General features: G+C 39.3%; 1 protein-coding gene across 4 annotated transcripts in view; it reads left to right on the forward strand.

Moving 5' to 3' along the window:
• The first annotated feature begins 1166 nt into the window (after window positions 1-1166).
• INTS10 (integrator complex subunit 10) overlaps window positions 1167-24666 on the forward strand; it is a 50429-nt gene continuing 26929 nt past the window's right edge. For all 4 annotated transcript variants that reach the window (XM_014068111.2, XM_014068126.2, XM_087713348.1 and 1 more), the window contains exons 1-12: window positions 1167-1302; window positions 2399-2466; window positions 4458-4561; window positions 7766-7905; window positions 8715-8796; window positions 10120-10260; window positions 13779-13950; window positions 15252-15421; window positions 18316-18449; window positions 19187-19340; window positions 19799-19881; window positions 24334-24486. In XM_014068111.2, the coding sequence (XP_013923586.2) occupies window positions 1174-1302; window positions 2399-2466; window positions 4458-4561; window positions 7766-7905; window positions 8715-8796; window positions 10120-10260; window positions 13779-13950; window positions 15252-15421; window positions 18316-18449; window positions 19187-19340; window positions 19799-19881; window positions 24334-24486 (1530 nt within the window). In that variant the 5' untranslated portion in view covers window positions 1167-1173. The remainder of the gene's footprint in view (window positions 1303-2398; window positions 2467-4457; window positions 4562-7765; window positions 7906-8714; window positions 8797-10119; window positions 10261-13778; window positions 13951-15251; window positions 15422-18315; window positions 18450-19186; window positions 19341-19798; window positions 19882-24333; window positions 24487-24666) is intronic.

Below are 24666 nucleotides of genomic sequence, written 5' to 3' on the forward strand. Positions count from 1 at the left end.
TTGTGTGTAGTGTTTTTATTGTTTGTTTAATACAAAATGGAAGGAAAAAGATGCATAATATAAAATACATACTGTAGATGTAGATTGTATTACAAATTGAAATAGAAAATTGAAACACAATTATAAAAAGTTTAAAATTACAAGTATATACTATAGTGATTATATAAAGTTCATCAACTCATTATACCAATGAGTTTTAGTATAAGATACTTTTAATATAAGATAATTCTTTTTAGTATAAGATAAGTCTAGATAGTGAGATTTATTATGGTCAACAAACATTTGGAATCTAGAGGTCATACATTATTTCATTGTCTATATCCTTAATGAATGAAAAGTTACATTTCAATTATTAGAGGTTAGTAAAAAAAAATTTTCTACCCCAGTTCATGAAACCCTGCACTAATCTTCAAAGGCAATCTCAATCCTGTTTTGGATTATACTGTATCACAATTGAACGGAAGAAGAAAATATCACTACTGACTTGCTAATGGTCTCATTTTCTCTGAAGCAAGTTAGGTACTCCGACTGAATGTACTTACTCATTTAGAAGGCAGAAATTGCCTACAAACTGTCACTTACATAGTATGATCACAAATAATACGAAATGCGTTTATTTTAAAGTTATCCTCGAGTTTTGGAAACAGTTTTAAGTACCAAATGCGTACATAAGAGTGAAAAGATTTAGAAAGTCAATGTAGCTATGATAAGCAGCAGATTATCTGTGTTGTCAAAAACTAATGGAAGATTCACAAACTCAACTCTAAATCTTTCCTTAGTTTAATAAATATTTTACTTTTTTAAAAAAAGTCCCTCGGAAACTTCATATACAGTTTAACCTAGTATGGTGGTTACAAGGGAGAGGTTACAATTTAGCTACAAAAATCCAGGGAATACCTTCAGAGCTTCACTGCCTTCAGCAGTGAACAGTATCACTCCACCTGCGAAATATATTGCAAGAAAACAAAGAGTGATTTATAGAGTAACCTGAAAGGGTCATGATATGGATATCCAATATTCAACAGTTACCTCGCCCATAAAAAAAAAAGACCGCGTAACTTCAGATATTGAGCATGCGTAGAATTGTTCTCCAACTTCATTCGTCCTAGGAAGTAATAGAGCGATTTTTACTGGGCCGTTATGTACGCATGCGCGGTTTTAAAGGCCTGCAATATGTCGGCGTTGGGCGATTGTGAGTTTTTGGTGAAGCGAGCCCGGGAACTAGTCCAAGGAGACCTGTGGGCTGCCAAAGCTTGGCTTATCACCGCGCGGAGTCTCTATCCTGCCGACTTCAACATTCAGGTTGGTTGGTTGTGAATTTGGTGTTCGGAATGCCGCCTGTTTTACTTGTTTTCTGGTGCTCCGCTTCAGCCGAGCTCCACCGCCTCTGACCTGCCGCTTTCCAGAGAACTTTATCCTTTGCATTTGGAGGCAGCATCTTTTCCTCGTGCGAAGGGATAACGTTGAAAAAAACCTTTTTAAAAGACTGTAGTAGAGAAATCAAAAATTGTATTTAGTATCTTTCCTCTGCTTCACATAAAAATAAAAACAAAAACAATTCATATCCCCTCAGAATCGAATCATTGTGGGGAAACGGATTGTCAGATTATTGCTTTCATTATTTAAATATTCTTGCTTTCTGAATTAGGAAGAGCAACTGATTGCCCTCACTCCTTGTCTTCTGTAGTGCAGGATTAGAAGACGTTGAAGGTAGATTTTAAATCCTTGTAAAATAATTCATTTATATTATTGCCTCAGGGAGAATCAGTTTAACAAAAAATGGAATGAGAAGAGGTGAAAGAAACCCTTTTAGATTGTGGTCTAAACAAGAGATGATGATTGTGATCTTTGCCAGAAATGGATTAAGGTTCCAAAAGAGTACACTACAATAACTGCACAAAATTCCTCCTGACAACTAATACTATTTAAACCTAAATTAGGGGACCAAGAATCATATAAAAATGAAGATATTTACAACAATGACCTGAATTTAAAATATAAAGAATGTGGTGAAAAGGGGGTTGCCTTTCATAAACTAATTTTGAAAGAAGGCCTTCTGGAAAAAAATATTATAATATAAAGAAATTAGGCTTTCATAATAAAATTTGCAAGCATCAACCTTTGACCACCCTATTTTATTCCCTTAATGTTTTCCAGTAATCTCATAAAACAGTTGGGTTAAACCCAATTGATAGTAATTGAGAAACTTTGGGGAAATGAACAGTGAAACCTGTAGAATACCACAATTTTAATATGATAGAATTGATGTCTCTATTAGTGTTAATGGTTCTGTTCTTCATTTTTTTCTCATTCTAGTTATGGTAAGTTAGAAAAGTTTGCAAGATGCTCAGTGTAGGAATGTTTTTGTTTCTTCACACTCTTCTTTCTTGTTTTCTAGTATGAGATGTACTCCATTGAGAAGAATGCAGAACGAACAGCATCAGCAGGCAGATTGTTATATGACATGTAAGACATATTTTACTGGATTTTTCCCAAATTAGGATTGAATGGATGGGATAACCTATTTCATTTGTAATTGATCTGTTTTATAATAAGATGTGATGCATTCTATTCCCTGCAGATAACCAAGTGCTCTCTGAAATTTAAATCAGTATGAGAATACCTTTATGTGCAATTGCTTTTTATTGTACATGTAGTATTTGATGTTTGACCACAATTGAGCCCAAAATTTATGTTGCTAAATGAACCATTTGTTAAGTGAATTTTGCCCCATTTTACAACTGGGGAGGCAATATGGCGTTAAGAAGCTGTGGGAGGATGAATGGATAGCCAGAAAGGAAAAAGCCACCAGCCATAGGGGAGGCAAGCAAAGATAATGCAGGTCAGTGGCGGAAGGAGTGGGTGGGGGGAAACGATTATAAATATGGGCTAGCATGAATTTTTATTATGTGACCATACGGTTGCATTGGTTGGTCAAGGGCCAGTTATTATCAGTGTCACCATAATTTCAAATGGTCACTGAATTAATTGACATTAAATGAAGACTACCTGTAATAAATTAATCTGATAAAATGGACAATCAAGATCTTTAAAGATTTATTTTTGAAGAAAGACATCTAGATTTATGGAGGTATGGAAGTGAAAGATGTGCAGATAGATTCAAAGTGGGAAAAGTGCTTTGGATTCAGCATGTGCATGCTTGTACCTTTTGGAAATCTTGCTTTATCCATGTTTCTCATAGCACCCATGCAATACCAAGAAAATGTACATTTTCCTAGGACCACTCAGTAGCCCCCAGAATCTGGCAAGTTTTCTTTTAGCTACCTCTATAACAAGTGCACCCATGTTGGACCGAAAGTACATTTCCTGCTTTGGATCCAAATACTGATATCTTGGGGGGGGGGGGGGGGGGAAATACTTAACATATATATGGTATGGATAGAATTTGTCACCTAATGATATCTATGAACAGTAAATTCAGAATGGATAAAAACATTTTTCTCATAGTTATAATTAATATATGGAATTTGTTAACATAGAATTTCAAGTTTTAAAGAGCAGTGTTAAGTGAGGGAATATTGAATAGTTTCTTAGAACCCTTTTAGCAGTCATAGAAGCTTCTGGGCTGACCTCTTTAAAAGAGAGCTTTCATAGAAAAACAAAAAACTTCACATGCCTCAGCTTTTTTATATTTTTTCAGTGGAAAAGTTTTCACTAGCAAAGAAGTGTCTATTTTATGACAATAAGCTGAAATTATATACCTCAAGCACAAAATTTATTAGACAAAACTGTTTAAACGATGAATATAACTTGCTATAGGTACTTTTATATAAAAACTTTGTACATTTTCCTGATTCTTTTCTTTTAATTAATATTGGTCATGTATTATTATAAAACATAAATATTACATTATATTATTTGGGTACAGTAGTTTTTTTTATATAGTATTGACTAGAAATTAACACATGATTTAAATAACAAAACTTTAAAGAAAAAAGTTGTTAATATAAATTATGTTTTCTAAAATGTTAATGTTGATGATTGCATTCAGAACTAAGAGCAGCATTGATTAACCACAAATTGCATTAAATTTATTTATTATTTATTTATATTTCACATTTCTGTACTGCCCACCTCCCTCAAAATGTTATTTGATATAAGGTTTTTATCTTAAGTTTAGTACTTTTACTACTGATGTATTCAGTATTAAAAAAATACTTTAAAAAAGCTATTTGCTTTCTAACTTTCCCCTTTTTTATCCCTTAACCAATGAATGTTCATATTGTCCTTTTTCTTTTACGTGTTGGTTTTTGAGCATTGATTATTTGAATAGCTTTTATTTTTTTTGTGGTTCCATAATATAACTTGTACTGCTGTTAATATGACCAGTTTGGCAAAACCTTTTCACTTTCATAACATACTTTTCATAACAAAATTTCAGCTGTTCTTAGTGATTTCAAGTAGAAATTTCTCTTGTCCCCTATTCTTTATTTTAGGTTTGTAAATTTTCCAGAGCAACCAGTGGTATGGCGGGAGATTAGTATTATCACATCAGCACTTCGTAATGATTCACAGGATAAGCAAACAGAGTTTTTAAAAGGTATAAATTTCTTCTAGACTTAAATTCCTTGGAAAATGATGTTTATTGGTGTGTTAATGAACTTGATTTGTAGGAAGCTTTGATGAACAAGATGATGGTAGGTTTTCTTCTATATTGCACTACCCAATATGAGAATCAGTGAGACGAGACAATAAGAGATGGAAGAGACATTGGAGAGTCCAAACCCTGGTCAGGCAGGAAACCCTGTAGTGTTTTAAGTAAATGGTTGCCCAATATCTTCTTAAAAACCTCCAGGGTTGGAACATTTACAACATCTGAGGCAAGTTGTTCCACTGATTAATTGTTCTAACTGTCAGGAAATTTCTTCTTAGTTCTAGATTGCTTCTTTCCTTGATTAGTTTCCAACCATTGTTTCTTGTCCTGCCCCCAGGTGCTTTGAAGAATAGCTTGACTCCCTCTACTTTGTGACAATCCCTGAGATATTGGAACATTACTACAATGTAGTAACCGCTAGTCCTTTGTTTCATTAAACTGGACATACTCAATTCCAGCAACCATTCTTTATGTTTTAGCTTTCAGTCCACTAATCATCTGTGATGTTCTTCTCTGTGCTCTTTCTAGAGTCACAACATCTTTTTTTTATATCATGGCGACCAAAAAAGGATATGGGTATTCCAAGTGTGGCCCACATTATAAAGTGGTATTAACACTTCACATGACAATGAGCAATGAGCAGTAAGGGAAGTGAGCGCCGGCCAGTACCTGCCTGGGAGAAATCAGGGGGAAAGGGAGAAGGCATCCCTAGCAGAAGTTTGTTGTCATGTCCCCCTCCCATTGATTTCTCCTCGGCAACACTTGCCTTGTGCCGTGGAAGCAAGCTGGCTCTCAAAGAGAATGAGAATAGCGACGGCTGTTGTGCTGCTGCTTCCAGCCGGGATATATTATGTCAGGCCTTTGGCGGCATCCTGGTATTGGGGGCCAAAAGTGGCAATGGTGAGGATGGGCGGCTTCGGTTTCCCTCCCCACCCCCCGAGCAGGCTTCTTGCACAGCACCAACCCGTGGCTCTGATGAGAATCTGCGATCCGGAGCGCTGCCGCTTCCAGCCGGGATATATTCTGCCAGGCCCTCGCCTCCCCGCCAGCAGCTCCACTAGCATCCTGGCTGGAAGCAGCAGCACAATAGCCGCTGCTGGGGAAGGGATGAAGGGTGGGCGGCTGCCCGTTCTCACCACCGCCACCTCTTTGCCCCTGGTTACGCCGACTGTTGTGCTGCTGCTTCCAGCTGGGATGCTGGATGAGCTGCTGGTGGGAAGGCGAGTTACTCGCATAAAGACGCTGCCGAGGACCTGGCTCGCTGATGTGGGAGCAGCTGCGGTGGCTGCCTGGTCGCTCCTGCCCTTCCTCCTGTGGTGGCCACTGCTGCGACTTTTCTGACACATCTGATACGGCCAGGCACCCCAGACTGTGGATGCACGTCAGTGCCGCAGGCTGGAGCAATGCAAGTAGCCTGCTCTGGTGGCGAGGAAGGGAAGCCCTTGCCTGTCCTTGCTGCTGCCGCCCCCTCGCCCCCGGCAGCTGTCACAGCGCTGCTTCTGGCTGGTGTGGGGTTGCCCCTCCTGCCCTTTCCCTTGTGGCTGCCGCTGCCGTTGCTTTTCTGGTGTGCCCAAGCTGGCCAAGCACTTCAGACCGCAGATGAACCACAGGGTGGCGGGCTGGGGCCACGCAAAAAGCCCACTCGGGTGTGGAGGGAGGGAAGTCCCAACCACAGCTCTGCTCTGTTAAGAAGCCGTCTCCACATCTTTTGGCACATGCGGCCATTGCTCTTCCTCTTACTGGTTTTTGCATGTGCATGCATGCCAGAACCAGATCACCAAATGACTGAAGCAAATGTGCACCCTGGAAACAAAAAGATCGTTTTCCTGGCTGCGCATACGCACCAGACGGCTTCTCTTCTGCTTTCTGGCATGCCAATGCGCGTGAAGACCAGCTGGCTGCTGCACCAGAACCCTGAAGACCAACTGGTGATGGCTTCGCTGCCAGGAGAAATGGTTCTGCATGCCAGTTCTGGCACGCGTGCCATAGGTTCGCTATCACAGATCTAGATTCTTCTTAAAAACATCCAATGATGGAGTGCCCACTATTTCTGGAGATAAGCTATTCCACTGATTAATTGTCCTCATTGTTAGAAAGTTTCTCTCTAATTCCAGATTTTTTCTCTCTTTGATTAGTTTGTAATCATTGTTTCTTATTCTGCCCTCTGGTGCTTTGGAGAATAATTTGACCTCTTTTTCTTTGTGGCAGCCACTGAACTACTGGAATACTGCTATCATGTCACCCCTAATTCTTCTTTTCTTTAGACTAGCCAAACCCAAATCCTGCAGCCGTTCTTCATATGTTTTAGTCTCCAGACTTTTGAGCATCTTAGTTGCTCTTTTGAAAGGCTCTCAATTCACTCATGCTTTGGTCACTTCTTGGGTAAACTAATGTGGGTATAATGTAGTTGGATGGCCTTTGAAGACTATCCAGAAGATTCAATGTGTAAAATGCTGCAGTGAATGGCACACATTACACCTGCTCTACAAGCTGTATTGATCGCCAGTTGCTTCTGGGTCTATTTTAAGGTACTGTTTTTGATCTTTGAAGCCCTTTCTATTATTATTTGAGGAACTTTCACCACCCGATTACATTTGCCCATCCTATCAAGTCTGCCAGAAGAGGTATGCTATGAGTTTCATTTAGAAAAGTTTCATCTGGTGGTATGCAGGAGATTTGCTTTTTCTATCCTGGTGCCTGCCCCATGGAACATTATTGTCCTCCCACCAGGTGAGATTGGCTCTATCCTTGATAACTTCTAGAAGTCCCTGGAAACATGGCTGTCCTGGGAGCTTAAGGATCAAAAAGAAATGGTGATCTAATAAGATGGTTGCATTGTTTTTAACATAATTTCTACTAATTTGCTCTATAATGTTGCTGATATATTTTAAAGTTTTACTTATTTTAATATTTTAATTTTACAATTTTTTATTTTGTGCCATTTTTCTGCAAGATGCTATAAATATGATAAATACATAAATAAATCTGGAAAAAGATTCTCTTAGGACAAAATACTTGAGCTAATGTGTCTAACTCTTCCTTAGATTTTTATGTCTTTTTTCCTCCTATCTTCACCCCATACTTTCAGTTTCTAATTTTTACCTGTATCTATCTTTTAAAAACATTAATTAAATATTGCTCCCCTTTTAGGTTTATTTGAAACTCTTCCTGGCCGGGTTCAATGTGAAATGTTATTAAAAGCTACAGACCAGTGCTTCAATACTTTAGAACGGGCAGAAATGTTACTATTGCTTTTACGGCGTTTTCCTGAGACTGTGGTTCAGCATGGGGTAAGAGGATGAAGATTATATGCTAAATACTTGCATATTATTTCTTTAAAATATTGTAAAGCTTCAACAAACAAACGTATGTGTTTAGAATCAACTTGGTAAATGAAAGTACCGATAGATGGGATGGAAATAATGGCAATTTCTAGCAGCAGTAACCAATATTGGGAGCATGAGGTTTGGCCTCTTTCCTAAGAAAATGTTATTGTCCAAAAGCTTGATTGAGATGATAATGTAGTTTTGTATGCATATTCCTTCCTTTTTACTTTGAAAGTAAGAAGTCCTCAACTTGTTTACAAAGATACAGGTAGTTCTTGGCTTACAACCATTCAAAGTTACAACAGCACTGAAAAAAGTCATTTCAGCACCTCCATGATTGATATCTGAGTGCTTGGCAACTGGCATGTATTTGTGATGATTGAAGTAATCTGGGGCCATGTGTTCACTATTTGCGATCTTCCTGAATTTCAGACAAGCAGAGTCAATAGGAGAAGCTGGATTCACTTAGTGATCACACGATTCACTTAACAACTAAAGTGATTCATTTAACAACCATGGCAAAAAAGCTCATAAAATTAAGTATAATTCATTTAACAATTGCCTTTCTTAGCAATCAAAATTCTGGTCCCATTTGTGGTCATAATTGAGGATTACCTGTATTTTTATTGTGTTGGCCATAACATGTTAAATAGCTGTAGGTTTTCAAGTATTGAGAAAGAATTGGCAGCTTTATTTATGCAATATGTTACAAACAATTTGAAAAACATAAAAGGAAGAAGAAACAAATTTGATTTTCTTTAAATTTTGCAAAGGTGGGCCTTGGGGAAACGTTATTAGAAGCAGAAAATATTGAAGATCAAGAGTCACCTGTTAATTGCTTTAGAAAATTATTTGGTAAGAATATAATTTTGTTCCAAAAAGTTTGTTTTATACATTGAAGGTTGTGAGATCATAGTTGTAAAATCTTTAAAATATATGCTTGAATATGAGTTGTATGAGTAAATTAACATTCATTTATGTCTTTGTTTTCCTTTGGTTTGTCAACTGACTGAAGTTGGAATGAAAAGTAAAATGGGCATGATGAATATTATTTAAATATTTAGAACAATTTGGGAAATAGGGAATAATGACACTTTAATTTACTCTTTATATTTGAAACTCCTCTATTCTTTTTTTGTATTATCTCTTTGGGAACAGGGAATAATGATCCCAACATATTTGTAGTAAAAAGAACCCAACAGGGTAGTAGAAAATGAAATTCTACAGGTAGTGCTTAATTTATAATATTTATTCAGCAACTGAAGTTATGACAGCACTGAACAAATTGTGGTTACAACTTGTCATTGGCATTCTGGCTCTCCCAGCATTGTGCTCTGAGAGTTTGACAACCCATTTGAACTTACAGAAAATCAGTAGGGAAGCCAGCAAGGAAGGTCACAAATAGTTGGAGTAAATCTTCATTACTTGCACACCCTCCATAGCCCTTCTGCACTCTCATTCATCCCCTCATGCTTGATTTACGCCATACGTAAATGCATACTCTCCCCAACCCATGCTGTGCCTCTTGTGCACTCCATTGCACCCTCATGTATCCTCATGCTCACTTCTCACGACCAATCATACCCTTTCTGACCTGCATTGTGCCTCTTTCTCTGACCTGTGCTTTCACACATCCCCTCACACCCTTCCTGCTCTGCACCATGTTTCTTGTACACCTTCTTGATTCTCCTTGTACTCTTGTGTGCCCTCCCCAACCAATTCCTGCCCAATCTTTCCTTCCTTCCCTCACCTGCCTGCAGGCCTGGAAGTTGCAACTTTTTTCCTGGCTTCCTCATTCACTTTGGTTATGGGAAGCTAGTAGCCTCACCTAATGATCATGGAATTTGGTTATAATATAATATGATAATATATAATATTGGGATTATAGAGGTTGCTGTTGCTAAGCAATGTGATTTTGCTGTATGACCTCATTATTTAGCAATAGATGAATATTTCAGAAGAAGAACATCTGAAAAATGATTTTCTTCTTCCTAGAGAAGAGAGAATATCCATTTGTTGCTTAATTTAAATAAGTTATTAGTTTTAGCTATTGTTAGTAGGACTTTATTTTAAATGAATTGCAAATACATTGCTTAAGGAATATAGATAATGCTTTGTTAAATAATGACATGATGCAGGAAACTGACAAATTTAATTTGATTTCATTATCATTTTTAGTTTGTGATGTTCTGCCTTTAATAATTAACAACCCTGATGTACGACTTCCTTCCACTTTGTTATACAAGTATCTGAATAAGGCTGCAGAATTTTATATTAATTATGTGACTAGATCATCACCGACAGAAAACCAATATCCAGGTAAAAATACTAGACCAAAATGCACTAATAAGGTAGAAATTAATATATATCAAAGAGAATAAAGAGAAATTAATATATATCAAAGCAGTGGCTTGGTTTATACAGCATATGAATATTATTCAAGAATCTTAAAATCTTCAATGTAGCAGTATAGCCATGTTTACATAATTCAGGAAGGACTGATAGAGCACAAGATGGTTGGGGCAGAGGGGCCTTTTCACTGTGGCTATGGAGTGGCTAGCAGTAGTGACAACACTTGGGCTGAGATAGATGTCTGAGGGCAGTGGTAGCTGGCTGAAACTTCTCAAAACCTTGGGCATTTACTGGCATGTGCTGCTGTGCAGGATGACCAAAAGGACAGAGATTGGGGGTGGGAATAAAAGTGAGTAAAGGAAATTGAAGCTCCCCTGCAGTTATAAATTCAGTCAGGCTACCAAGATCCCAAATTTTGATCAGATGACTGGTGATGGTGGCTGCAATGGCTGAAACTTCAGGATCGGTGACAAATACCATTTGTTTAGCACCACCATAATTTTAAGTAGTCACTGAATGAATTGTACTTGACCAAGGACTACCTATATGTCACTCTCAAATAAACAACCTATATTGTGGCTTATGTAATGATACTGTTTTTCCACAGCAGGATAAGATAATATCTAGGATTTTGTAGCATCTGAATTTCAAGTTAAGTTCTCATTCTGGTTATTCATGGCAACAATGAAAATTATTTATATTATCTTCTTCCTAGTTGCTTTTTCTTTTTTTCCGTAGTCCTAATATTCCCTGCACAATTTCCATCCAAATCCAAGCCCTATTCAGCTTCCAAACAAAAAACAAGGCTGGACAAGTACTTAGTAATAATATTACATTAATTTTAACCTTAACTTCCATGTTGTGTGTTTCTCCCTCTTGGTAAGGGAGAATGTAAATTTCGGAACTGTGATTTAACATGTGGTTCTTTTATATATTTTATTTTCTATTTTAAGAAAATTTATATTGCTGCCCAACCCAGTCTTGGTGAGTCTGAGCAACCTACGAATATTAAAACCTAGTATAAAAACAATGAAAAGCCATAAACCCCAGACCTCTGGCAACAAGATCAATCAAATAAGCCACATGATAGGCTCCATCCCACTCTGGGATCCCCAGGCCTGTTGGCAAAACCAGGTCTTCAGGGTTTTGTGAAAGAGTTTCAAAGTAGGGTCCAGTCTTACATCCACGGGGATGATGTTCTACAGAGTGGGAGTCATCATAAAATAGAAATAGAGTAGAATATTGTCACTTTAAATGTCCATTAATCAGCATTGCATTCATTGCATTCAGCTCTCAAAAGAACCATTATGCATATACCCACATATATATGATAAAGAAACATCACAGTCTGGTTTGAATGTATACAAGATGGATGGCATAAGGGAAAAAGGTTGTTACAGAATTTAGTAGTCTGCTAGAAAAACTTTGAAATCTCCTCCCAGAACGGAGCAACAGAAACAGACTGTGAAGTGGGTGTGTGGGGTCCCCAACAATGCTTCGAGCTCTAAGCATATAGTGCTTATAAGCAATATCCTGAATAATGACAAGCAAGCATCCTATAATCTTCTCAGCTGTCCTTACCACTCTATATGGATCTTCTATCTGAAGCACTGTTTCCACCAAATCAAACAGTGGTGCAGTTTTTTTGTTAAAATGCTCTCAATCACGCCTCTGTAAAAAGTGGTCAAGACAGGACAAAGATATGCTCTCTTCATCTGACGCAGGAAATGCAAACGCTGGTTTGCACATTTACTGAAGATAACATATGAAGAGACCAAGTCAGATTGTTAGCTATCTGCATCCCCAGATACTTAATACTGTTGACCACTTCCATAGCTGCAGCCCTTCTTGGTCGTACTAGATGAACCCACTTAGAAGAGAGGACTCATAACTTTTCTTGCCTGCCCAGTCAGGTTGATGTGATCTGGAAAAGATGACCCTTCAAATAGCCTCATCCCAAGCCATCTAGGGTTTTAAAAGTAACACCTTGAATTAGTCCTGGAAGCAAATGCACAACCATTGCAGCTCCTGAAGAGAGATGACACATGCCATCTAGACCTGCAGAAAATCATGTGCGCTACTGTATTTTGAATATGTTGAAGCTTCCATATGCTTTTCAAAGGCTCCAGTATGTAGAGTATGTTTCAATAGAGTCAGGTACTGAGGATTTCATAGCTGCCAGCTGATGTAAGGTTGTAATCTGTAAACTGATGCAATGTGGATGATTCAGCAATATAGGTATAGCCTATTTAAGACTGATGGATCCACACAAGTCATTTACCCCCTTAAATAGTCAAGATGGGAAGTGATTAGGGCGTGAGTATAATTACCATTTCATTTCACTTATCTCTGCCTACTTTATCATCTTCAAATATTGTGATAAAGTGGAAATTTGGATGATGTCAATTCGTAGTGTTTGTTGGATTTAAACTCTTCAAGTAGCCTATTAGGTAGTCTATTTTTTATTTTTAATCTTTTAATTTCTCCTTCCCATCCCCTTATAATTGTAGTTTCTAGTATTAAAACTAGAAACTACAATTATAAGATGCAATCAAAAAATCTGCATTCTTTTGAAAAATTATCACTGTAGTCTAAAAGCAAAATAAGATATTAGAATTAATATAACCAAGTAATGTAAAAAACTAGATCTTTTTTCAGATACTTTCAGAACAAAATTGGTCTAAAATCTCTAGATTTTTATTACTCGGTGTATATTTATGTATAAAGAATTGAATTTCTGCTTCAAGAGGATTGTAATTTAAACATAACAGAGAAGATAGCAAAAGAAAGGAAGAGGAATTGATAAAATAAAGAGATGAAATTGAGGGCTCAGATTGTTGGGGGCAATATGCTGCTCTGTAAACCATTTAGAGAGGGCTCTAAAGCACTGTGAATGCTATATAAGTCTAAGTTCTATTGCTATTGCAATAGATTGCCTTGTCTATATAGATTGCCTTGTCTATACACTAAGGGGTTTTTATAATGGGTAATTCAAATAATGATTGATAGAAAAAAACACTATGCCTTTAAGAACAGATTTCTTAGGGGCACAAAGAATAAATTAATGAAAATCACAATTAAGAATGCACATAGAGAAATCAAATCTTTATGGATTTCAAGAATTAAAGATAAAAATGTTTATAGAATTTAGTGGGTCTCCCCTGCTTGTCTTGATATTGGATTTATCTCTGTTTTTCTCTCCATCCATCCATCAATTCATCTATTTATATATCTATCAAATTTATGTAGCTGGCCTTCACACCAGAAGTCACTCTGGGAGGCATATAACAATCAAATGAAACCAACATAGGAAAACAATTAAAACAATCATCTTTAAAATATGGGCAATTATTTGGTCTTAACAAACATTGGAGCACATCATTAGTATTTCATATAAATATTCATTGCTGAAGTAGGAACTAAAAGTTGTTTTGGATGTTGGGCTAATTTTTAATAATTAATTAACTGATTTTATTCACTTCTAGGAACACAGGACACATCTGATCTTGTGTCCCCTAATAAACGAAGTGCTCAGAAATATATTATTGAAGGTCTCACTGAGAAATCATGCCAGATTACAGATCCTTGGGAAAGGATATTCAAAATACTATCCATAGTAGGTGTGAGATGTGAATGGCAGATGGACGTGGCAAGAAGGTTTGATAAATTGTTAATTTCTTAAAATATATCTAATTAACTATTTGATGAACTTTGGCCTGATTCTTGTTGACAGAACGGTACAGCTGGCCCTCGACCTATAACATTTTATTTAGTGAACATTCTAAGATACAACAGGACTGAAAAAAGTGATTTAGAATCGTTTTTCACATTTAGGACCATGGCAGCCTTCCCTTGATCATGTGATCAAAATTTAGACATTTGTCAGCTTATTCATGTTTATGTTGCAGTGTCCCAAGGTCATGTGATCTCCAATTGTTCTTACAAGGAAAGTCAAAGGGAAAGCCAGATTCACAACTAATTAACTATCAAATATTACTAATTTAATAATTCTAGTAATTCATTAAGAACTGTAGCAAGAAAAGTCATGAAATAGGGCAAAGTTCACTTAACAACATTCTCAGTTAGCAACAAATTTTGGACGAAAAACGGCTGAAAAAGAAGGCCGAAGTCCTGGCCAGCATGCAGGAGCCGACAGGGCAACGCCTTGTGTATCCTAATAAATGGCTTCACGTGCCATCATGGCTCAATACTCTTCAGCCTGGAGTCACTCATCAAGTTTAGTATCTTACAGATTTGTCATCTTTCCAGGCATGTGGTAAAATTAGTAAATGAGATTTTTAAAAGGGATAGCGATTGGAGGGCAGAGCTGGATAATTTATTTTCAGTACCTATTGGCTGGGGGAGAAAGGCCAACAAGTCCGCCCTCCCAGCTTTTTTCCATTGGTTGGAAAAGACTGAGAGGTTTTCAATCTTTTAATGGCCTGATTTGAAATGGAAAGCTTTGAAAGAGCAGCCATTTCTTCAATAAATTGTTAGAGTGCTAAAAATGATGACTGCTTCCGGTGACATGGGAAGCAGAGCCATGCATTATGGGGTCATCTCGGAGTGGGATGAGGAGACAGAGGTCAGGGGTGCTGTAACATTCCTATGGTAGGTAACAAGGGCAAATGAATACTTGGGTTCTGTATAGTCACCATAAATTTGAAATGGGGTTGTATATAAAGTAGGGGAGAGTGTCTATTTTAACTTTGAATGACCATTAAGTGACTTGTCCTATCTCAATGACTATTTGTATTCACTTTTAGCTGGCACCTATGAGCCTCCCTTATTTTGTATTGTTCAGAAGGTCACCTAACTTGAAGATTTTGGGGGGATAAAGTAAGGAAAATAATCAGAAATTGGGTTTTCTCTTTTTCCATTAAATTAATTTTTAGAATGTGTTTTACTTTATTGTATATTATAAATTCCAGTATAACTGAATATTCTTTTATCTTTAGAAGTTTTGGTGACATATTGCTGAAAATGAAAGATGTCTGCAGATATATAAGTAATTATGATAACGAAGCTCATGCAAAGTACAAGACCCAAGTAGTGTATTCCACAATGCTGGTCTTCTTCAAGAATGCATTCCAATATATCAGCAGCATCCAACCTTCTCTTTTTCAGGGTGAGTTGAAATGATGCCCTTCCTGTATCCATTTGGGCAGGTTTGCCAGAATTACTTTTGTATGAAATCTAACTTAATAGTGTTATTGGCATTTTGAAATGAAGCATTTGTATTGAGATAACATTCTATTTTCCACACTTACTATGTACACACTGCACTAAAAATCTAATTATGATGTGAAATTATTGAACTGTTTTAACTAGTGATAACTGCATTATGTATTAGCATAATCCACCTTTTCTTCCTATGTGTGCCTTGGACATAAGGTCATGAGCTGTGTGTATGTTTTTCGTAGTTCTTTTTCCCTTTTGAAGTGAGAGTAGGAAAAATTTGGTGCCAGAACTTTAGAAGCTGCCATATTTTTCAGAGTGTAAGACACACCTTTTTCCTCAAAAAAGATTTCAACATATAGAAACCATGGAGGATTCCTCAACAGCAGATCTCCCTCAGCCAAGGAGTCATCAGTCATCCGGACCCCCAGTGGCTTCAACTGGCCATCTGGCACTTGAGGGGGAGCTCCTGAGGGGGAGCTCCTTTCTGACAATGGTCCTTCAGACCATTCCAGAAGACCATCCACAACACGCATATACGACGCGACCTGGGCCGCATTTTCCACTTGGTGCAAGGGGCGTGACATTGTAGACTTTTCAGCATCCATACCCCAACTTCTGGACTTCCTTCAAGAGGCGTTGGACAAAGGGTTGGCGTCCAATACTATCTTTCGCCAGGTTGCGGCCTTGTCCACTCTACTGGCTAGAGACACTCATCAGTCCCTGAGTCAACACCCTCAGGTCAGGAGTTTCCTGAAGGGCACATCCAACATCTCCCCTCAGGCTATAAACATGTACCATTCCTAGAACTTATCTTATGTTCTGCGAGCCCTGACGAACGCGCCCTTCGAACCGATTTGAACTGCCTGTCTCTGGCATTTGACTCTTAAAACTGCCTTCTTAGTAGCAATTACTTCTGCTAGGAGGGTATCAGAGATTGCAGTACTTTCTGTCAAGGAGGAACTGTGTATTATCCATCACGACCGGGTCATCCTGTGACTCGATCCTTCCTTCATACCAAAAGTGAATACTCAATTTCACAGGGCCCAGGAGGTGATCCTCCCAAACGTTTGCCCCAGACTTAAGCATTCTAAGGAACGTTCCTGGCACAAGCTAGACGTTTGACGAGCGGTGCGCATATATATTAAAAGGACTAAGGACTTTAGACATTCAGAGTCATTGTGTCGTTTCAGGTCATTGGGCCGTAAGGTCCCTTCCTCAACCATTGGACGTTGGCTGCGGGCCTGTATAAAAATAGTTTATGAGCATCAGGGCAGGTCCGTGTCAGGTCGAGTGACGGCACACTCTACAAGAAGTGCAGCCACTACAGTCATTGACATTTGCAGAGTGGCTACGTGGGCGTCTCCCACAGCATTCATCAGAAATTATAAAATTGACACCTTTGCCTCAGCCGAAGCCTCCTTTGGAAGATGTGTTTTACAGCAAGTTGCCTCGGCTTCGGACAATCTGATACGATTTCTTCCCTCCCTGGGACACAATAGCTTGGGTATGTCCCATACTTTCACTCTCCAAGCAGCGCACAGGAGAATGACCGTTGGTTTACCTGAATGATAGTTCTCTGAGCACTGCAGGAGAGTCGAAACCTGCCCAGGGTTTATTACTGTGTCCAAGATTCTGCATAATGATCAAGATACATGAAAGGTGTTGTACAGCGGACAAGACTTTGTTTTTAAACTGCCCTCAATGAGGCAAAGGAGGCATGGTCAAAGAAAAATCTACTCAGTTCTAGGGCAGATAGACTGTATTTAACCCATGCTTGGACTCTCCCGCAGCGCCCAGAGAACGACCAGTCAGGTAAGCCAATGGTCATTTTTTGCCTCCCGTGCCCTTGATCAAAATGGCCATGTCTAGCCTCTAGGAAGCCTCTTGGGGGGCTGAGAAGGGCAGAACTCTATAAGCCTCCATAAGACTATGCATGCAATTTTTTTTTGGCAAAAAACAGGCCATTTTTTTGCACATTTTGTCCCCTCCTGAGCACTGCAAGCCCCCCCCCCAAGGCTACTCATGCCTTTTTTTAAAAAAAAAGCAGGCCCGTTTTCACAACCCCCCCCCCCTTTTTGGAAAGCTCTTTAACTGATTGATAAGAATTACATTGATCAAGTGCTGTGCCAGCAGAAACAAAGTCTTAGGTACTGCAGATTGTCAGCGATTTCCTTCTCCAGCACATGGATAAATACACCTGGAAACATCTACCTATCTACCTACCCTCTCTCTCTCCCTAACTACCTACTGTATTTCTCTCTCTATTTCTCTCTCTCCCTCTATCTACCAACCTATCTACTCTCTCCCTACCTATCTACTGTATTTCTCTCTCTCTTTCTCTTTCTCTATCCCTCTACCTACCTACCTACATTCTCTCCCTCTCCCTCACCTACCTACTGTATTTCTCTCTCTCCCTCTCTGTCTCCCTCCCTCTTTACCTACCTAACTACTCTCTCTCTCTCTCTCCCTACCTACTGTATTTCTCTCTCTTTCTCTCTCTTTCTCTCCCTCTCTATCCCTTTATCTTCCTACTTACTTTTTTTTAAAATTTCCTCTTCAAAACCTTGGTGCATCTTATACTCTGGGGCGTCTTATACTCCGAAAAATACGATAACTGCTATTATCAGAACTAACTGGGATTTGGAATCTTTTTATGGCAGCATTCCCCAACATAGAACCTTTTAAATATGTTTAAATATTTAATCAAAGAAAAATATGGCATTGCTTACATTTTGATCATAAACATTTGTGGTATTAATAACTAACTTATGTTGAAGCATATATTTCATAAACCAATAATAACAGGAAAAATAGAAGTAATTTTTTTCATTTTACACCTAGGATCAAATGCTTCAAACCAAGTTCCATTGATTCTCATCGAGGATGTGTCCAATGTTTTTGGTGATACAGATATTGAACGTAGCAAACATGTTCACAAGAAACGAAAACTTCCTGAAGGGAGAGAGAAAACAATGGTAATTTTCTCCCCTGTTTTTTTAAATAGAAATGTTATGTAATCTGTTGTAGTGTTTGAAATATTGCCCAAACATTTTCTTTCCAAAATACTGGTATAGATTGATATACAAAATAAACTTGTCAAAGAGAAATTTTAAACTTTCAAGATACATTCTCAGTGTCTGTTTTCTTGTTTTTAGAAAATCTTACTCAGGTAAAAATAATCCCAACTGTTAACAGCAGTCTGGAGAATAGTTAAAACAATGCTTTTCTGGAAGACCATTCGTGATTACTGTGTGCATTTTTAAATAAGACAGGAATTAAAATGCGTTCAACTCATTTGTGAATGGGTGTATATGTGAGTATGGTAATATCATACCTCTATATGCCCTACATATTGGTATGTAAGTCCATCTGCACATAAGCTGACCCTCATTTTTTAACCAAAATATGAAAAATGGATAATTCATGGGATTACTAATGGGTAAACCAATTAAAAATAAACGTACAAAAATTTGATTGTTATCTTATTTAAGTGACACATTTTTATAGTATTGGTTAACATTTTGAGGGATAGCCTATCTGAAGATGGACTTATAAGGAGCAAGCAACTAAAGGAAGATCCATATCATTAATTTTGGTTATTACTTAAATTTTTATTATGGGTTATTTTTATCTCAGAGAAATGCATGATTTAATAGTTTGGTTTGATCTAGTTGACTACTGCTTGGATTTTTGTGTTTTGTCTTTGGAGTAGAGCTCTGATGATGAAGATCCTTCTGGGAAAGGCAAAAATAGAGCCATTACAATAAATGCAACAGATCTCCCAAATTCTGTTGAAGTACAAGAGAGCTTTAGATTGGCTAGAGAGAGCTGGGAACTTTTACATTCATTGGAATCATTGGATAAAGGTACTTTACTATAATATGAAAAAATATTTAGAGAGTTTGTTGTAATTGTCAATTCTTTATGTTGAATCTTAGATTTTTGACAGGGAAGGAGGCATTATTAATCTTTCCTTTAATGAGACTTGCTGAAAATCTTAAATTAAAAATAAATAATTATTTTAATTATTATAACACCTATACTGTTACATTTTACTGGGTTGATTATTCACTGAACTTCATTGCTGTTGGTTTCAATAGAAGCTGTATCCTTTTTGATTATGAATCTACATGAAAATAAAATATTTTTATCTTTCAAAGGAGCTAACGCAATTTAGGGCAGTTGTTTACATTATCAGAAGCAGACATAAGAAGTTTATAATCAAATTTAAATTGATGAATCCTATGTCATTTTCTCACAACTGAGAAAGAACTGTTTCAAATACATTATCTTATATTTTCGTCTACTTCACTTCATTTTACAGAATTTACAAGAATTTGTGTGTCTTGGAAGACAGATACCTGGCTTTGGTTGAGAATCTTCCTCACAGATATGATTATCTATCAGGTAAAAATTCCAGGAGCAAACAGACCTATGTATAATCTTCCTTAAGCCTTTGTCATAAGCATTTAGATCAAGGCTCCCAAATTCATCAGCTCCTGTCTTGGAGACAGCGACGAGCCAGACACTGCCACCTTGGCCCTGAACCAGCTCGGCTGGGCGCTCCCCTTCGGGAGTGCAGAGGAGGTGGTGAGCTCACAAAGCTGGCATCCTGAGTGAAAGGGAAGTGGGGCAAGAAGGTCACTGGGGATGCCAGGCTGTGCATGCTCGTCACCTACGCATGCATCCAGGGGGGCAGGGCCAAGGCGGCAGGAGTGACTCCCTGCTGTCTCTGTGGCTACCCTGGAGGCCAGTCTAAGGCTGCCCACATTCAAGCCTCGACGGCTGCCGCAAAGTTGTAGGACAGCACCTTGCTCACCACCAGAATCTCCATGACCTGCTCACTGGCCCAGCCTCAAAACCTGTGAGTGCTTCCCTTTCACTGGGACTGCCCTTTGCATAGCAAAACCATGGCCACTGGCAGCACTGCCAACCTCTCCCCTTCATCTCTTCCTTGGCAAGGAGAGAAGAAGGAAGGAAGGAAGGAGATTGAGGAGGGAGTCAGGGAAGGAAGGGAAGAAGGAGGGAAGGAGATTGGAATGAGAGGGACTGAGTCTGAGGGACATGTTGATAATTTCCTTAGCACCTGGTCACCAGTAGCACTGTTGTCCTTTTGCCATCCCTTTGTCTTCTCATCCTGGTCTCTCCTGATGGTCTCCCATCCTATCGCTGAGGATGCTTTGGTTACAAAGCCTGCAGTGGTGGGATTCAAGATCAACTTTTAAGAGCACCCCCATGGAAGAAGCCAAGAAGCTGAGGGCAAAATCAGACATGGCGGGGGTGACTGGAGTGCCCCTCCACAAGGAGTGTGAAGGGAAGCAGACATCTTCCCTCTGAGGAAAAGAGGAGGTGGTGAAGTCCCCATGGAGGGACATGTCACATGCCTCTGTCGCCCCTGCCCCCGCGACTGGACTACTGCAACATGGGGCAGCCCTTGAAGAGTATTCGGCGACTTCAGCTTGTCCAGAATGCAGCCGTGCGAGCGATTGTGGGTGCACCTCGGTTCACCCACGTAACACCTATCCTCTGCGAGCTGCACTGGCTGCCTATTGGTCTCCGGATACGCTTCAAGGCGCTAGTCGTCACTTATAAAGCCCTTCATGGTATTGGACCTGGGTACTTGAGAGACCGCCTACTGCCAATTACCTCCACTAGACCAATTAGATCCCACAGACTAGGCCTCCTCCAAATTCCGTCTGCCGGCCAGTGTCGACTGGCGACTACCCGGAGGAGAGCCTTCTCTGGAATGAACTCCCCGTGGAGATTCGTACCCTCACCACCCTCCAGGCCTTCCGCATAGCCCTTAAAACCTGGCTGTTCCGACAGGCCTGGGGCTAAAGATTCGCTGCCCCTATCTCGAATGGTATGATTGTTGTGCTTTTTAACTATGTATAGTTTTGTGTTCTTGTTAAACTGTTTATATCCCCCACCCTTCCCTTTTTGAGTTGTGAGCCGCCCTGAGTCCCCTTAGGGAAAAGGGCGGCATACAAATGAAATAAAACTCTAAACTCTACTTTTGCTCTTGGCTTCTTGGCTTTTTCCATGGGGGCGCGCTTAAAGTCGATCTTGAAGACCTGGAAGACGTTTTGTTAGATCGCCACCAAACTCATCGTTGGGAGAGGTGTAGCCCCTGAATACATAAGAAGTCTTGGGCAAAGTTCTTCCAAAGTTCAGCCAAGTTGTCACCTCCTTCTCGGACCAGCCAGAGGTGGTATTTGCCGGTTCTTCGAACTAGTTAAAATTTCCACTACTAGTTTCCTCGAACCGGTCCGAACCACCTGAATATCACTTCTGAAAGCTGTGTCTCTTCATATGGAGAGGGGGTGGGCCTCCTTGTGACCCATCCACTTTGTCCTCCTGCACCTACATGAGCAACCTGGCTAAAGAGAGTGAATACAGTAGCAGAAGCCTTGAGGAGAAGGCTAGTGCAGCTGGGCACCCCTCGGGAAAACAGACCTGGGCTGGGTCAGGCTACAGGTTCCAAGTGCCCCAGGAACTCAAGGGCCAGGCTGTGCACTGACCCTCTGTTCTCCAGGGTTCTGAGCAGCCTGTGCTGCCATCCGGGGGACCTCCACATGGCCTGAGAGGGACCGCAAGGCTCCTGTGGTGGACTAGGCTTTGGGGCTTGCCCTAGTGTCACTTTCCTCCACTGGAGACCTCTGGATACCCCCTTCCAGCCTTGCCTGGCCCCCCACAGAAGACAGAGGATGATGCTGCTGCATGTGGAAGCGTGGAGAAGAAAGTTTGCAGGAAGCAGTATTCTCCGAGTCCAATATCTGCCTTGACATATCTCTGGAGAGAGGAAGGGGATGGTGGGGGAGCTGCGTGAGAGAAGGCTGTCCCAACAAGCCAGCATCCTTACCATACATGATTGGAAATGTGTATTCTCTTTTGAGAAGAGCCAGCCTCCCTCATCAGTTCCAGGGAGGTCTGTTCCCCTGCCTTCTCCTCTTGCTCTCCAGAGATCTGTCAAAGCAGAAGATGGACTCAAAAGAAACTGCCTCCTGCAAACTTTTTCTTCTGTGCTTCCACAAGCAGCAGCATCGTCCTCCATCTCCTGCTTTGCCAGGAGGGGACACTGGACAAGGAAACAGCAACAAAGTCTGGGATTGGGAGAAGAATATCTCCTTTGGCATGACGTGGCATGCACGCCCACACGATCACAAACATATTTTAAATTTGGAGACTTTTATCCACATCTGAGCTTACAAGCTGCCAATCATCCCTGGACTTGGAGGGAAGGCCCTCTAATTCCTTTGTGGATAAAAGCCCCCAAATGTGGAATATGGTATGTGCGTGTATGTGAGTGCAGGCACTTGGCTGCCAGGAGTTTGGGGAGATGAGCAGTTTATGGGGTATCAAATTGATCCCAAGTTGAGTTAGCCATTGCGATTTGTTCCATCCAATCCCAGCTGTCTTGAGCCAGCCATGCCCAGTGAATGGCATTGAGACAGCCATGCCTACTCAGCCATGGCCACCTAGTCTTGGCAACCTAGCTATTGGCCCTTTGAGGGTAACCATAATGCTGATGCAGCCCTTAGTGAAATTGAGTTTGACACCCTAGCTGTAGATTTAACAATTGTCAACAAGCAAGACAAAAAAGCCTGGACTGTGGATGTGGCAGTTACTGGAGACAGCAAAATAGGAGAGAGATAATTAGAGAAAGTCGCAAAAATATAAAAACCTATAAATAGAAATTGAATGACTGAAGAAAGCAAATGCAGTACCAATAGTAATAAGCACCTTGGATATAATCCCAAAACAACTGAAGCATCATTTTAATACCATTGCCCTTGACAAAATCACCACTTGTCAATTACTAAAGGCAGCTTTACTCAGAACAGCTTCCATTCTATATTGATACTTTTAATACCAGCACATCAATCAACATCTGCCTGTCTGAGGTCCTTGGGAAGGAATTGATAAGTAGGTAAAAATGCCAAATCTAGTCTAAACAACTGACTCTGCAGTGAAACGATAATAATTTATTAAAGGGTGTAGTTGATCATACAGCTCTGAGTAACATTCACCAAAAGTCAACTCACCTTCTGGTTAGCCTGGAGATGCCAAACAACCTATTATTTATCAGCCATCTATTGATCTCCAGACATTTATCAATATTGATCATTTTGTAGAATCTTGATTTAAATGAATGATGACATGTTTTAACTAAACATTTTGAGTAACCTTATAATCTTCATAGCTCTACAGGAAAATCCCAAAGAAGAGTGGAACAATATTTCATTGAGATAGACTAAAAACAGAATCTGAATTTGCCCTTCCCTCCCTATTATACTCCAGGGAATTGGAGATGGGGAGGGGAAGCCAGTCTGAGTTTCTTTCTAATACTGTCCAGTCTTCCTAGACTTAATGCTTGTTTTGTACCAGTTATTGTTTTAAATGCATCTGGGTTTTTTTATTCCCTACAATTGGATGGATTATAAATAGAATACGAAGTAGCATTCCCTTCTTACAAGATTTAATGAAGAAATATCTAAAGCATTTTGATGTTTTATATTATAAAAATATAAAGTGCTGGTAAAATATAAAACTGCTAATTCAAAATTTGCCTCTTTCATAAATTCATAAATTTAGTATGCTAAATTCAGAGCTTTGAGCATATTGTTTTTCTTAAAACTGGAGGATAAGAAAGACCCTCAACTTTATAAGGCTCTTTTAAGAGCTATAAAAAACTTGTGTGAAGCTAATTACTTATGCAGTGTATTACACCTATCAGTATTAATATGTTTACTTTTGTATGAAAATTACTATCTGAAAATCTTGGAACTTTTGTAAATTATTTGCATTATAAAATGGAACACTATTTTTTTAGTGATTTGATTTTTATTCTTTTGAAAGGGTCAATATAAAAAAGCAATTGCCAGCTTACATCACTTAGCAGCTCTGCAAGGATCTCATTGTCCACAACAAATTATGGGGCAAGGATCACTAGAAAATCAACGACCTCTAATCCAGTTAGCGACTTGTCATTTTGCTCTTGGAGAATACCATGTAAGCCCTGCCTAACTGCCTGCTTTTTACTGCTAAGTTTGGGATTTATGAGAAATGCAGGTTACTGAGACCAGACAAAATCTTTACAACTACTTTAGTGTATGAATTTGACTTTCAGTTTGATTAGGATGAGTAAAATTATATTCATTTATATATAACTTATCTGCTTTCTTTTCATGC

The sequence above is a fragment of the Thamnophis sirtalis genome, unplaced genomic scaffold (assembly GCF_051295495.1).
Source record: "Thamnophis sirtalis isolate CommonGarterSnake01/CBP01778 unplaced genomic scaffold, rThaSir2_p1.2 scaffold_4, whole genome shotgun sequence".
NCBI classification, from domain to species: domain Eukaryota; kingdom Metazoa; phylum Chordata; class Lepidosauria; order Squamata; family Natricidae; genus Thamnophis; species Thamnophis sirtalis.